The sequence below is a fragment of the Salvelinus namaycush genome, chromosome 21, assembly GCF_016432855.1.
Source record: "Salvelinus namaycush isolate Seneca chromosome 21, SaNama_1.0, whole genome shotgun sequence".
Taxonomy (NCBI): Eukaryota; Metazoa; Chordata; class Actinopteri; order Salmoniformes; family Salmonidae; genus Salvelinus; species Salvelinus namaycush.
In genome coordinates this window covers 3854938-3870669 of record NC_052327.1, presented here as the reverse complement: position 1 = coordinate 3870669, position 15732 = coordinate 3854938, and the positions used below count along the sequence as shown (strand labels likewise).

At 45.3% G+C, this 15732-nt stretch overlaps 1 protein-coding gene across 1 annotated transcript in view; it reads left to right on the top strand.

Moving 5' to 3' along the window:
- b4galnt4a (beta-1,4-N-acetyl-galactosaminyl transferase 4a) overlaps positions 1 to 15732 on the top strand; it is a 188217-nt gene that overhangs the window by 16159 nt on the left and 156326 nt on the right. Inside the window, exons 2-4 of the mRNA XM_039017968.1 lie at positions 13285 to 13380; positions 13502 to 13592; positions 15148 to 15248. Coding sequence (XP_038873896.1) covers positions 13285 to 13380; positions 13502 to 13592; positions 15148 to 15248 — 288 coding nt within the window. The remainder of the gene's footprint in view (positions 1 to 13284; positions 13381 to 13501; positions 13593 to 15147; positions 15249 to 15732) is intronic.

The following is a 15732-nucleotide window of genomic DNA, read 5'->3' as shown; positions in this document are numbered from 1 at the left end:
TAGATTAAATCATTTTTTACCCTCGTCAATCTACACACAATACCCCAGAATGACGTAGCAAAAACGTCATTATTTGGGGAGTTTCTCCTATTCTTCTCTACAGATCCTCTCAAGCGCTGTCAGTTTGGATGGGGAGCGTCACTGCACAGCTATTTTCAGGTCTCTCCAGAGATATTCCATCGGGTTCAAGTCCGGGCTCAGGCTGGGCCACTCAAGGCCATTCAGAGACTTGTCTTGAAGCCACTCCTGCGTTGTGTGTTTTTCCTAGCCACCGTGCTTCTACATCTGCATTGCTTGCTGTTTGGGGTTTTAGGCTGGGTTTCTGTATAGCACTTTGTGACATCAGCTGATGTAAAAAGGGCTTTAGAAATACATTTGATTTATTGTCTTGGCTGTGTCCTTAGGGTGTTGTCCTGTTGGAAGGTGAACCTTCGCCCCAGTCTGAAGTCCTGAGCACTCTGGATCAGGTTTTCATCAATGATCTCTCTCTCTACATTTCTCCGTTTATCTTTCCCTCCATCCTGACGATGGAGGGAAAGATAAACGGAGAAATGATGCTGATGCTTGATGCATGATGCTGCCACCACCGTGCTTCACCATAGGGATGGTGCCAGGTTTCCTCCAGACGTAACGCTTGGCATTCAGGTCAAAGAGTTTATTCTTTGTTTCATCAGACCAGAGAATCTTGTTTCTCATGGTCTGAGAGTCCTTTTGGTGCCTTTTTGCAAACTCCAAGCGGGCTGCCATGTGCCTTTTACTGAGGAGTGGCTTCCTTCTGGCTACTCTACCACAAAAGCCTGATTGATGGAGTGCTCCAGAGATGGTTGTCCTTCTGGAAAGCTCTCCCATCTCCACAGAGGAACTCTGGAGCTCTGTCAGAGTGACCATCTGTGTAGATTAATGAGGAAATTGTTTTTGTAAACCATTTTAGAATACAGCTGTAACATAAGAAAATGTGGAAAAAGGGCAGGGGTCTGAATACTTTCCGAATGCACTGTAGATATATCTTTTTAAAATCCTGATTTGCGTGTTATATTGCCTTTAATACGTGTCAGATATCAGTTTGCGAACATTGTAAAATTAATAAAGTTATTTAAGCCACATACAAACATGGTCCCTTTTTTACTTTCTTGAGTAAGGCAGCTCCAAAATGCAGGTGTTTCAGCCTAGCTCGGTGCTTTCTGTGATGGTGGGGCAGCCAGCTGAATATATATAGAGTAGGGGTTGGTATTGCTCTCTAGTTGTGCCGTGATTGGCTCAGTGTTCTGTCATTCATGGGGACACTACGCCACCGCAAAATCTACAGGGAGAACTTCAAGCCCTTTGGGTGCTGCCATAGAGTTACATTAGAAGTGCCCATCCAAGAATGCTCAAGGTCATTGGCCACAGATAAAATGATGTCAAATCACGTTATATCTACCATAGCTTTGATTGGTTTTGTCATGTCAACATCATACTTTCAAAATCTTAGCAAGCAAGCTAGAAAGCACTCATTGTTATGAATCAAGTCAACAATCTTCTGGAAAATCCTTTTCAATCCTTGTCATATGAAGAGAAATTAGAGATAAAACATATCGGTGGTCATCGGCTATTGGACATAAACATTATACAACAAGTTGGAAATCGCAAATTCAACAATGAGTGGCTTGTATGGAATCAGTGGCTAACTGCAAGCATTGCAAAGCATTCACTAGCCTGCCATTCAGTGGAGCGGGTGTGTGGTCCAACTCTGGGTTTAAGGGTCTCTTTTCCAAGCTTAAAACGATAAACATTCACATGCAACACAATGGGCCAGAAAAGGTTGAATACATTGGCCATGATGTCTCTTCTTCTTGTTGTTTTCCTTTAGTAGTGGTTTCTCTGCGGCAATTCGACCATGAAGGCCTGATTCACACAGTCTCCTCTGAACAGTTGATGTTGAGATGTGTCTGTTATTTGAACTCTGTGAAGCATTTATTTGGGCTTCAGTTTCTGAGGCTGGTAACTCTAATGAATGTTATCCTCTAACTCTGGGTTTTCCTTTCCCGTGGCGGTCCTCATGAGATCCAGTTTCATCATAGCGCTTGATGGTTTTGCAATGGCACTTGATGAATGTCTTAAAGTAATGATGGACTCTTTGCTTATTTGAGCAGTTCTTGCCATAATAAGGACTTGGTCTTTTCCCAAATAGGGCTATCTTCCGTATACCCCCCCCCCCCCCCCCCCCACCCATCTTGTCACAACACAACTGATTGGCTCAAACACATTAAAAAGGAAAGAAATTCCACAAATTAACTTTTAAGAAGGCAATTGTTCTACAATGTAGAAAATAGTAAAAATAAAGAAAAACCCTTGAATGAGTAGGTGTTCTAAAACTTTTGACAGGTACTGTACATCACAGAAGACTGAAATATAACACAACTGTTTGACATAGAAACACCAGCAATTCCAGCTGTTAAAAAAAAAATATGAATAACATTCCACCCATGAGGCCTCTAGTTATTTGATTGCAGGAAAGGGCTATGGCAAAAATGAAAGTTGGTTGGGTGGGCTTATAACGCGAATGTCTAGCAACCCGAAGGTTGGGAGTTCAAATGTCATCACGGACAACTTTAACATTTTAGCTAATTAGCAGTTTTTCAACTACTTACTACTTTTTAGCTACTTTGCAACTACATATCATGTTAGCTAACCCTTCCTCTAACCCTTTAACCAAACTCCCTAACCCTTTAATCTGACTCCTTACCCTAACCGCTACACTCTTAGAAAAATGGGTTCCAAAAGCGTTTTTTGGCTTTCCCAATAGGTGAACCCTTTTTGGTTCCAGGTAGAACACTTTTAGGTTCTATATAGCAACTTTTTTTCTAAGAGTGTAGCCTTGCTTAAATTAGCAAGCTAGCTATTGCTAGCCACCAAGCTAGAATTCGTAACAGATCATACATTAACCCTCCTGCTGTGTTCCGGTCAAATTGGACCGATTTACAAGTTTTCTCTCTGAAAAATGTAGTTCATTTAATCTGATTGTCATAAGGTTCCCTGTCCACACAGGGCATCTGAACACACAACATACATTTAGATGATTTTTATAACATTTTGTGTGTTTTATTTAACTGCTGTACACCTGTGGTGTTCCCGGTCAAAAATGACCGGTCATTAGAAATTAATGGGTGAGACTACAATTAGTGTAGAAAATTGAGTTCAGGCACATGCCCATTCATCAGATGGACACACTTCCTCTCCCATACCCCCACATGCATGTACTGTATGTTTGAGCACACACACACACACACACACACACGCACACACCTCACCTTCTTGGCTTCCATGGCAACCCCCAAGAGAACCTTTCCACAATAAAATATGTTCCCCATGGGAACCACACCTGTTGGCATTCTCACAAACAATCACAACATTGTTTCAATAATATATAAACGCCCCTTTTTCAGGACCCTTTCAAAGATAATTCGTAAAAATCCAAATAACTTCACAGATCTTCATTGTAAAGGGTTTAAACACTGTTTCCCCATGCTTGTTGAATGAACCATAAACAATTAATGAACAAGCACCTGTGGAACGGTCGTTAAGACACTAACAGCTTACAGACGGTAGGCATTTAAGGTCACATTTATGAAAACTTAGGACACTAAAGAGGCCTTTCTACTGACTCTGAAAAACACCAAAAGAAAGATGCCCAGGGTCCCTGCTCATCTGCGTGAACGTACCTTAGGCATGTTGCAAGGAGGTATGAGGACTGCAGATGTGGCCAGGGCAATAAATTACAATGTCCGTACTGTGAGACGCCTAAGACAGCGCTACAGGGAGACAGGACGGACAGCTGATCGTCCTCGCAGTGGCAGACCTCGTGTAACAACACCTGCACAGGATCGGTACATCCAAACATCCCACCTCGGGACAAGTACAGGATGACAACAACAACTGCCCGAGTTACACCAGGAATGCACAATCCCTCCATTAGTGCTCAGACTGTCCGCAATAGGCTGAGAGAGGCTGGAATGAGGGCTTGTAGGCCTGTTATAAGGCAGGTCCTCACCAGACATCACCAGACAGGACTGGCAAAAAGTGCTCTTCACTGACGAGTCGCAGTTTTGTCTCACCAAGGGTGATGATCGGATTCGTGTTTATCGTCGAAGGAATGAGCGTTACACCGAGGCCTGTACTCTGGAGCGGGATCGATTTGGAGGTGGAGGGTCCGTCATGGTCTGGGGCGTTGTGTCACACCATCATCGGACTGAGCTTGTTGTCATTGCAGGCAATCTCAATGCTGTGCGTTACAGGGAAGACATCCTCCTCCCTCATGTGGTACCCTTCCTGCAGGCTCATCCTGACATGACCCTCCAGCATGACAGTGTCACCAGCCATGCTGATAGTTCTCTGCGGGATTTCCTGCAAGACAGGAATGTCAGTGTTCTGCCATGGCCAGCGAAGAGCCCGGATCTCAATCCCGTCTGGGACCTTTTGGATCGGAGGGTGAGGGCTAGGGCCATTCCCCCCAGAAATGTCAGCTAACTTGCAGGTGCATTGGTGGAAGAGTGGGGTAACATCTCACAGCAAGAACTGGCAAATCTGGTGCAGTCCATGAGGAGGAGATGCATTGCAGTACTTAATGCAGCTGGTGGCCACACCAGATACTGACTGTTACTTTTGATTTTGACCCCCCCTTTGTTCAGGGACACATTATTCAATTTCTGTTAGTTACATGTCTGTGGAACTTGTTCAGTTTATGTCTCAGTTGTTGAATCTTAGGTTCATACAAATATTTACACATGTTAAGTTTTCTGAAAATAAACGCAGTTGACAGTGAGAGGACGTTTATTTTTTTGATGAGTTTAGAACTTTTCTCGCAGCTCTGATATATAAAGCTTTTTTGAGGCCTTGCTCACAACATTGTGGCAGGACAATGACCAAATGATATACTGTATTTGTGTATGATCATATATTCGATCATGACACTGGTGAGGAGGAGAGAGTCCTTGTTAAACTTTGACACAAAGTAGTCTGGGATAAATAGCACAATATGTTTCATCTGAGTATTTGTTGTAGTCAAAATAATCCATACATTATGCTTTTTTTTACTCAAAAACGAGTTCTATGAACTCAGGACATTGAGGCCTGCAGGCCATAAATAGCAAATACATGTTCAAAAATGGTAATGTTCACAAGAGCTTAATTTGAGAAAAAGATCTAACACAACATTAGGTGATAATATATGTGTTATTATGGATTTATAATCAGCTATAATGGGGCGGTCATTTTGGACCGGGAACACAGAATTAATTAACATGAAACGAACACAACAGGAGGGTTAAGCAAATTCGTAACATTATAATATGCATTGTAATTCGTAACATATCATGCAAAATGGATGATGGCCATCCACAAATTAATACATACCATATGAAACGTAACATATTATACGAAATAGAGTTCCTCGGATTTGCGTACAGAATAATACAAAATGCTCTGAGACCAGGTTGAGACATGGAGTCACATGGGGTGACAGGTAGCCGAGCGGTTAGAGAGGCGAGCCAGCAACCCGGAGTTGCCAGTTTGAATCATGGGTCCGACAACAAAAATCTGTCGTGAAGTGAGCTGGCAACTGGAGTGTTGCTGGTATCAAATCATTGATGCCTGCCATTGTGCCCTTGAGCAAGACACTTACTCCTCTCCAAAACCTGTATATTTATGTATGTGTATGTACTGTATATCCCACGTTATTGAGGTGTATCATTTGTATTGAGTCACACTACTGTAATGCTTTATCCACTGCCACATGGATTGTGGTATTAGGTATACACTGATGGGCTGTTGTTGGGAACATTGTGTCTCAGTTTCTTCCTCCCAAGGGGATTTTCAATGTCAGCCGGTGCGACTGGCTCGTCAGCTGGAGCGACGCTCAGCCATTTGTCAGTGCCAAGCCAACTGGCAAGCTGAGGCTTCCCACAATGTAAAAAGCAACATTCCCAGAAAGATGTGTGTGTCCCGTAGGAGATGGGCTGCTGTATTCTGGTGCTGATAACAGAATGGAGAGGAGACGTTGGTTTTGAAAAAGCTCTTTATTTAACCGTTATTAATAACCTCTCTTTCTCTCTTTCGCTCTCTCTTTCGCTCTCTCTCTTTCATGCTCTCTCCCTCTCTACTTCTGTCTTTCTTCTAGACATACAGTATATGCCGAATCCATAGGAAGAGCCTTCAAATATTCCTCTCTTTTCTCTAAATCAACACCAGGCATAGTGTGTGTGTGTGTTTGTGCGTGCGTGTGTGAGCTGCTGTGAGAGGAATGTAGCTCAGAGCTATATATAGGACAGATCCTGGAGGGAAGACTGAAGTGAGAGAGAGAGGGAGGGAGGGATAGAAAAAGAAAGACGGTATATAGAGAGCGGAAAAGAGAGAGATAGAAAAGACAGAGAGAGGAAAGAGAAATGGAGAGGGAGGGAGGGAAGGAAGGAAGAGATGGAAGAGACAGAGAAAAGAGCGATAGTGGTAGAGAGATGGGGAAGCATCAGAGTACCTACGGACATCCCGTCATGGTGTGCGTGTGTAGCAGTATTGCTTCCATGCCTCTCCTCGCCCCGAACCAGGGACCCTCTGCACACACCGACAACAGCCACCCTCGAAATATCGTTACCCATCGCTCCACAAAAGCCACGGCCCTTGCAGAGCAAGGGGAGCAACTACTTCAAGGTCTCAGAGCGAGTGACGTCACCGATTGAAACGCTATTAGCGCGCACCACCGCTAACTAGCTAGCTATTTCACATCGGTTACACGTGGAAGCATAGCAGAAATAGAGTCAGGGTGTGTCCCAAATGGCACCCTATTCCCTATGAATGCACTATGTAGGGAATATGGTGCCATTTGGTATGTAACCTCAATGTGGGATCTGCTACAGGAATACCTCTCTCTACACATGATACTGGAGATAGCAGACATGATGGGCTCAATGTGTTACAATTTAGATTTGTCAGTAGAAAATCACAAACCGTTTGTGGTTCTGTGTAGCTCAGCTGGTAAGAACATGGTGCTAGCAATGACAAGCTTGTGCGTTCAATTCCCGCAAGATTCACATGCGAAAAAAATAATACACTTTTGGAAAATGTGGCATAATATTATGTTATTAACCTATGTGACTTCTGAATCATGTGTCAAGTCACTCTATCCAGGACACACTGCTGGGCTACTCAAACGCACTTCTGAAAGGGCAGTCTGAAAACCGCTTTCTGTACCAATTGAACTATATATTGACCTTGAGTAAAGAACGTGTCTGTTTCCCAATAATGAATGACAGATCCTTGAGTGACTCTGATACTGGTCAAAATACATTTACATTTACATTTAAGTCATTTAGCAGACGCTCTTATCCAGAGCGACTTACAAATTGGTGCATTCACCTTATGATATCCAGTGGAACAACCACTTTACAATAGTGCATCTAACTCTTTTAAGGGGGGGGGGGGGGGGGGGGGGGTTAGAAGGGTTACTTTATCCTATCCTAGGTATTCCTTAAAGAGGTGGGGTTTCAGGTGTCTCCGGAAGGTGGTGATTGACTCCGCTGACCTGGCGTCGTGAGGGAGTTTGTTCCACCATTGGGGTGCCAGAGCAGCGAACAGTTTTGACTGGGCTGAGCGGGAACTGTACTTCCTCAGAGGTAGGGAGGCGAGCAGGCCAGAGGTGGATGAACGCAGTGCCCTTGTTTGGGTGTAGGGCCTGATCAGAGCCTGAAGGTACGGAGGTGCCGTTCCCCTCGCAGCTCCGTAGGCAAGCACCATGGTCTTGTAGCGGATGCGAGCTTCAACTGGAAGCCAGTGGAGAGAGCGGAGGAGCGGGGTGACGTGAGAGAACTTGGGAAGGTTGAACACCAGACGGGCTGCGGCGTTCTGGATGAGTTGTAGGGGTTTAATGGCACAGGCAGGGAGCCCAGCCAACAGCGAGTTGCAGTAATCCAGATGGGAGATGACAAGTGCCTGGATTAGGACCTGCGCCGCTTCCTGTGTGAGGCAGGGTCGTACTCTGCGAATGTTGTAGAGCATGAACCTACAGGAACGGGTCACCGCCTTGATGTTAGTTGAGAACGACAGGGTGTTGTCCAGGATCACGCCAAGGTTCTTAGCGCTCTGGGAGGAGGACACAATGGAGTTGTCAACCGTGATGGCGAGATCATGGAACGGGCAGTCCTTCCCCGGGAGGAAGAGCAGCTCCGTCTTGCCGAGGTTCAGCTTGAGGTGGTGATCCGTCATCCACACTGATATGTCTGCCAGACATGCAGAGATGCGATTCGCCACCTGGTTATCAGAAGGGGGAAAGGAGAAGATTAATTGTGTGTCGTCTGCATAGCAATGATAGGAGAGACCATGTGAGGATATGACAGAGCCAAGTGACTTGATGTATAGCGAGAATAGGAGAGGGCCTAGAACAGAGCCCTGGGGGACACCAGTGGTGAGAGCACGTGGTGCGGAGACAGATTCTCGCCACGCCACCTGGTAGGAGCGACCTGTCAGGTAGGACGCAATCCAAGCGTGGGCCGCGCCGGAGATGCCCAACTCGGAGAGGGTGGAGAGGAGGATCTGATGGTTCACAGTATCAAAGGCAGCCGATAGGTCTAGAAGGATGAGAGCAGAGGAGAGAGAGTTAGCTTTAGCAGTGCGGAGCGCCTCCGTGACACAGAGAAGAGCAGTCTCAGTTGAATGACTAGTCTTGAAACCTGACTGATTTGGATCAAGAAGGTCATTCTGAGAGAGATAGCAGGAGAGCTGGCCAAGGACGGCACGTTCAAGAGTTTTGGAGAGAAAAGAAAGAAGGGATACTGGTCTGTAGTTGTTGACATCGGAGGGATCGAGTGTAGGTTTTTTCAGGAGGGGTGCAACTCTCGCTCTCTTGAAGACGGAAGGGACGTAGCCAGCGGTCAAGGATGAGTTGATGAGCGAGGTGAGGTAAGGGAGAAGGTCTCCGGAAATGGTCTGGAGAAGAGAGGAGGGGATGGGGTCAAGCGGGCAGGTTGTTGGGCGGCCGGCCGTCACAAGACGCGAGATTTCATCTGGAGAGAGAGGGGAGAAAGAGGTCAGAGCACAGGGTAGGGCAGTGTGAGCAGAACCAGCGGTGTCGTTTGACTTAGCAAACGAGGATCGGATGTCGTCGACCTTCTTTTCAAAATGGTTGACGAAGTCATCTGCAGAGAGGGAGGAAGGGGGGGGGAGGGGGAGGAGGATTCAGGAGGGAGGAGAAGGTGGCAAAGAGCTTCCTAGGGTTAGAGGCAGATGCTTGGAATTTAGAGTGGTAGAAAGTGGCTTTAGCAGCGGAGACAGAAGAGGAAAATGTAGAGAGGAGGGAGTGAAAGGATGCCAGGTCCGCAGGGAGGCGAGTTTTCCTCCATTTCCGCTCGGCTGCCCGGAGCCCTGTTCTGTGAGCTCGCAATGAGTCATCGAGCCACGGAGCAGGAGGGGAGGACCGAGCCGGCCTGGAGGATAGGGGACATAGAGAGTCAAAGGATGCAGAAAGGGAGGAGAGGAGGGTTGAGGAGGCAGAATCAGGAGATAGGTTGGAGAAGGTTTGAGCAGAGGGAAGAGATGATAGGATGGAAGAGGAGAGAGTAGCGGGGGAGAGAGAGCGAAGGTTGGGACGGCGCGATACCATCCGAGTAGGGGCAGTGTGGGAAGTGTTGGATGAGAGCGAGAGGGAAAAGGATACAAGGTAGTGGTCGGAGACTAGGAGGGGAGTTGCAATGAGGTTAGTGGAAGAACAGCATCTAGTAAAGATGAGGTCAAGCGTATTGCCTGCCTTGTGAGTAGGGGGGGAAGGTGAGAGGGTGAGGTCAAAAGAGGAGAGGAGTGGAAAGAAGGAGGCAGAGAGGAATGAGTCAAAGGTAGACGTGGGGAGGTTAAAGTCACCCAGAACTGTGAGAGGTGAGCCGTCCTCAGGAAAGGAGCTTATCAAGGCATCAAGCTCATTGATGAACTCTCCAAGGGAACCTGGAGGGCGATAAATGATAAGGATGTTAAGCTTGAAAGGGCTGGTAACTGTGACAGCATGGAATTCAAAGGAGGCGATAGACAGATGGGTAAGGGGAGAAAGAGAGAATGACCACTTGGGAGAGATGAGGATCCCAATGCCACCACCCCGCTGACCAGAAGCTCTCGGGGTGTGCGAGAACACGTGGGCAGACGAGGAGAGAGCAGTAGGAGTAGCAGTGTTATCTGTGGTAATCCATGTTTCCGTCAGTGCCAAGAAGTCGAGGGACTGGAGGGAAGCATAGGCTGAGATGAACTCTGCCTTGTTGGCCGCAGATCGGCAGTTCCAGAGGCTGCCGGAGACCTGGAACTCCACGTGGGTCGTGCGCGCTGGGACCACCAGGTTAGGGTGGCCGCGGCCACGCGGTGTGAAGCGTTTGTATGGTCTGTGCAGAGAGGAGAGAACAGGGATAGACAGACACATAGTTGACAGGCTACAGAAGAGGCTACGCTAATGCAAAGGAGATTGGAATGACAAGTGGACTACACGTTTCGAATGTTGAGAAAGTTAAGCTTACGTTGCAAAAATCTTATTGACTAAAATGATTAAAATGATACAGTACTGCTGACTGGTGAAGTAGGCTAGCTAGCAGTGGCTGCGTTGTTGACTTTGTTTGAAAGTGTAGCTGGCTAGGTAACCTCGATAACTGGCTAGGTAACCTCGATAATTACTCTAAACTACACAATTATCTTAGATACAAAGACAGCAAAGACAACTATGTAGCTAGCTAACACTACACTAGTCAAGTCGTTCCGTTGTAATGTAATAGTTTCTACAGTGCTGCTATTCGGTAGAAGTTGGCTAGCTGGCTGGCTAGCAGTGTTGACTAGGTAGGAGAACGGTGGCGCGGCGGACGAAAATAGCTGGCTAGCTAACCTCGATAGTTACTCTAAACTACACAATTATCTTAGATACAAAGACAGCAAAGACAACTATGTAGCTAGCTAACACTACACTAATCAAGTCGTTCCGTTGTAATGTAATAGTTTCTACAGTGCTGCTATTCAGTAGAATAGCAACTTCGGTAGAAGTTGGCTAGCTGGCTAGCTAGCAGTGTTGACTACGTTAGAAGTGCGAAAATAGCTGGCTAGCTAACCTCGATAATTACTCTAAACTACACAATTATCTTTGATACAAAGACGGCTATGTAGCTAGCTAAGATCAGACAAATCAAACCGTTGTACTGTAATGAAATGAAATGAAATGTAATACTACCTGTGGAGCGAAGCGAAATGCGACTACTCGCTCCAACCCGGAAGTGCTTTTATGCACAAATACACAAATACATTATGTTCCCTCTCTCTCTCTCTCTCTCACTCTCTCTTTTCCCTCCATCTCTCCCATTTTTGCCTCCCTCCGTTGTTTACTACTTTTGGTAAACAAGCACACAGTGTGTGACCAGAAAAGCTATACTGTAAGTATTCTATAGTATTTTAGCATCCCAGTGTTTAAGCATCCCAAAACGTATTACTATCTCCTCTAGCCTCCGCAGAATTGCATTGGGTTTAATGTAATTGCTGTAGATAAAGTGAATAGTGGCTTATTCATGTTTTGTCAGGCAGGGTAAAAAATACAACCTAAAATAGGATTGCTTTTAAAAAGCCAAAGGAAATCTATTAAAAGCTTTGCATGGTACATATTTACACTGGGACATCCTGGTATCAGCTAAATCCTTTACCATCCTCTCCCATCCCTGTCCCATTGCTTTCTCTTCCTCTCCTCTCCTCTCCTCTCCTCTCCTCTCCTCTCCTCTCCTCTCCTCTCCTCTCCTCTCCTCTCCTCTCCTCTCCTCTCCTCTCCTCTCCCAGCCCTATTCCAACCCTCTCTCCACCACTCCATCCTTATCTCCAATCCCTGTCCCCCTTTCTACCACACTCACCTCTCGCTACTATTTTCTCTCTCTCTCCTTTCTCTCTCTCTCTCGCTCTCTCTCACACACACAACCACACACTCAGTAAAGGACTAGAGTGCAGCAGATTTGTAAACAAATCACTTATGCTTTATTCATGATTCATAATCGCTGCTCGGCTGATATCGCGCAGGGCGGCTAGAATGCAGCGCCCGTACAGAAATAAGTAGGACCCCGGTCAGGCCGTCCACGAGAATACCTGTGTGACACTACTCAAATGTGACTTTTTACCATCAACAGCAGCAGTCGCCATGGGCAGGAATGTGGAATCGGAAAGGGATGCTTACCCTTCCGTTTGGCCTCTCGAACCTTTCTTGTTTGTTGGTTTTGTTTGATGGTTTTCTGATTCGCCGGGCAGAGTAGGGTTATCAAACTAGGTTTAGTTTAGCCTGGCATGGAATGATGTCACCTTCACTGAGAGATGAAGTAACTGCTCCCCCTGAAACATAAAGGCATTTTTTCTGGATACAGATTAAGCCTCGTTTTACACTAATAAGCACTTTCAATGGTGAGTCCAAGTCAGTAGGATAAATATGTGTTTTGGAAACTGGTCCTGTACATTAGTTAAATAAAGGTTAAATAAAAAAATAAAAAAATATGCATGCTTGTGTATGTGCGTGTGTCCGTTTCTGCGTCTGTGTGTTCTGTGTGTGTGTGTGTGTGTTTTTGTGTATGCTTCACCACCCCCTGCTGTTTACCCATAGGCTGCAGTGTATGCGAGGGACTCAAACCAGTCACCCTTAATTTCCCTTTATGTTCTGATGACACACAAACCTTCTGAGTCTGTTATATCTTCTGATGTGTGTGCTCCAAACTCTCTGGCCTCAGAGGGTCCTCTGTTTCCCCTCATGCAGCCTAGCTAATGCAGACAAATGTCAAACTCTGGGGCTGGTCTTTTTCTGCCGGAGCTGTCTTAGACACACAATGTTCAGGCTCAGCTCTGAGTTTCTCTTATTTTGTCAGTGTCAAATGCTCTGATGCCCGTCCCTGAGGGAAGTGGAGGGGATCACTATGCTAGAATCCATGGTATTATAGATTGGTAGAAATAACAGTAATGGCTTGATCATCACACGATGTGTGCTACTCAGTTGTAGTGTTTTGAGTAAGGTTAGAGTTATTAGGTTATTAGGTCAGTTGTTATGAAGTGATGAACAGAAAGTGAACCTATGTGGCTTCGTTGGTAAGAGTGTGATGCTAGCCATGCCGATGCTGCTCGTTCAGTTCCCTAAAGGATCACACACACGCACACACTGAAAACATGTACTCACTGTACTATAAGTCAGGATAAAAATGTCTGTTAAGTAACAGTACAGTATTGTTATTGTTTATTTTAACGAATCCCTTCTCTCTCTGGTCTCTCTCTCTCTCTCCACAGTTCAAAGGGCAGGCCAACCTCCATGTGTTTGAGGACTGGTGTGGCTCGTCTGTAGCCCAGCTCCGAAAGAACCTGCATTTCCCTCTATATCCCCATGTGAGTATACTGTAGAGCTCTGTCTGTTTGTCCGTCCGTCTGCCTTCTCTGTGTCTGTCCGTCCGTCCGTCAGACATGTCCAGGTCTTCATCTTATGGTTTGTACACGTCTATCATTCCAGACGAGAACTACGGTGAAGAAGCTGGCTGTGGCTCCAAAATGGAAGAACTACGGCCTCCGAATATTTGGTTTCATCCATCCATACAGAGATGGTGAGTACCCACTAATCATACTTTCTACTTACACCCTAGAGGTTGAGTTCCATTAGATGAAGTGCCCTTGGGTGGAGTTGCCTATATGTGCCCAACCAAGTGCCCAACACTACACCAAGTGCCCTACCAAGTGCCTCAATCCAACTTGGGCTAAATACCATCCACTAATGAGGCCTTGGACAAGTATCCCTAGTAGCACCCTATCAGAGGTTCTCAGACCCTCTCAAGGGATACTGCAAAAAGGTTAGATGGATAACCTCCATAGTATCAGTTAAAGGGACATTTCACTCGTAAGTGAACATTTTTTCCAGACATTTTCCAACCTCTAAAGTAGTCTAATGTCAAGATGAAACCATGTCCAATGACATCAGTTGTATATATCCTGCTATATGCCTCCATTCCAAATGAATGGAAAATATGTTTTTCCAAAACAAGAAAGTAGACAGTGCTTATCTTTTCCATTCATTTGAGATTGAGGCGTACAGCTGGATCTACACTATCGATCTACACTATTGATGTCGTGGGACGCGGTTTCATCTTGACATTACTTTACTTTCCGTTTCTGAGTGAAATGTCCCTTTAAGAGTCACCCAACACACACCATAACCCCCATAGTATCAAACCACTGTGGTGGAATTATTGTAATCAAAAGGAGAGACTTTTAGATTTATTCAGAACAATCCAGATTTATTATTTAATTACTGCAGTAATGGAGCTGGTCGGTAACCACCCCTGGAGGGGATCACTGAGAACTCAACCAGCTGGTTTGAGCCAAAGGCATTTTATAGCCAAGTCCATTCATGACAAACAACAGATGTATGGAATGGTTCACAATGTTACTAATAATTCACAGCCAACAGTATCTGCTGTAAATACTGTCCTCATTGTGTAGAAACCAGGGTCTGGCCCTGAGCCATCTCTCTCTGGTACCTTCCAGTCAGTCACACAGACACTAATCATGCTATGCAATGCGGTCTTTATCACCAATCCATCGTAAATCCACTGTCGGTGTTAAATCTCCCAGAGGCCCACTTTCAGTTCACACAAACACAATAGAGTTAGAAGAACCCTCTATTCTGTTGCATAAAACAAACATTTGATGCCATAACAGTATTATAACATAATATTATAATTTCTTCACCATACCACTCTTATCACTCAGTCTATGTGGTTTTTGGCCATTCCCGTCTTGGCCTCTGAGCTTTAACTCCAGAGCAGAAGCATACTGTGCACTTGTGCCGCTGCTACTCTGTTGCTACACACACACTCTCTCTCTTAGTGAGGTCAGCTGTATAAATATAGCTACAGAACCAGGCCCCAAATCCCCATACAGCAACTGACAGCGTGTTATATAGAGTTATATAGAGAGTTACTGAAGGCTGGGGCTGTGGCTCTAGGTGTGGACTGAGGACACTGTGTCTGTCAGTCCTGCGTCAGTAACGCACATCTTGCATACACACACAAACACACACACACACACACATAAACACACACACACACACGCACACACACACACACACACACTAACCATTTTGACTGTATTTCTATTCCCCAGGTGATTTCCAGTTTTCGGTGTCGTCAGATGATAACTCTGAGTTCTGGGTGAGTCTTGACGAGAGCCCTCTCAATGCCAGACTACTGGTCTACGTTGGACAGGTAAGGACTGCACCAAACACAAACGATTCTATTCTATTATTTGATTTAGATTTTGTTTCATTTAGTTTCTATTCACCCTTAAATGGATAGTTTTCCAGATTAAGATTAGGGTAAAACACTGAAAACTATCCCTTTAAAACATACCAATACTATGGTACTATCACAGTAGTAGAGAGATACTTTTCGTGTCAACGTTGTGATTTATGAGGGTGGCGTGTATGGGGTTTTTATGAGAGGGGGCGTGACGGGATATAACATGTACGTAGACATCATGTGTTTAAACCGGGTTTCTTACCATTTGTTTTTTGATTCTTTTTAATCTCGTTTTTTTAATCTAGTGATCAAGGCACATATGTGTGTGTATGTATGTGTATGTACACTGATTGTACAAAACATTATGAATGACAGACTGGCCAGGTGAATCCAGGTGAAGGCGATAATCCCTTATTGATGTCACTTGTTAAATCCACTTCAATCAGTGTAG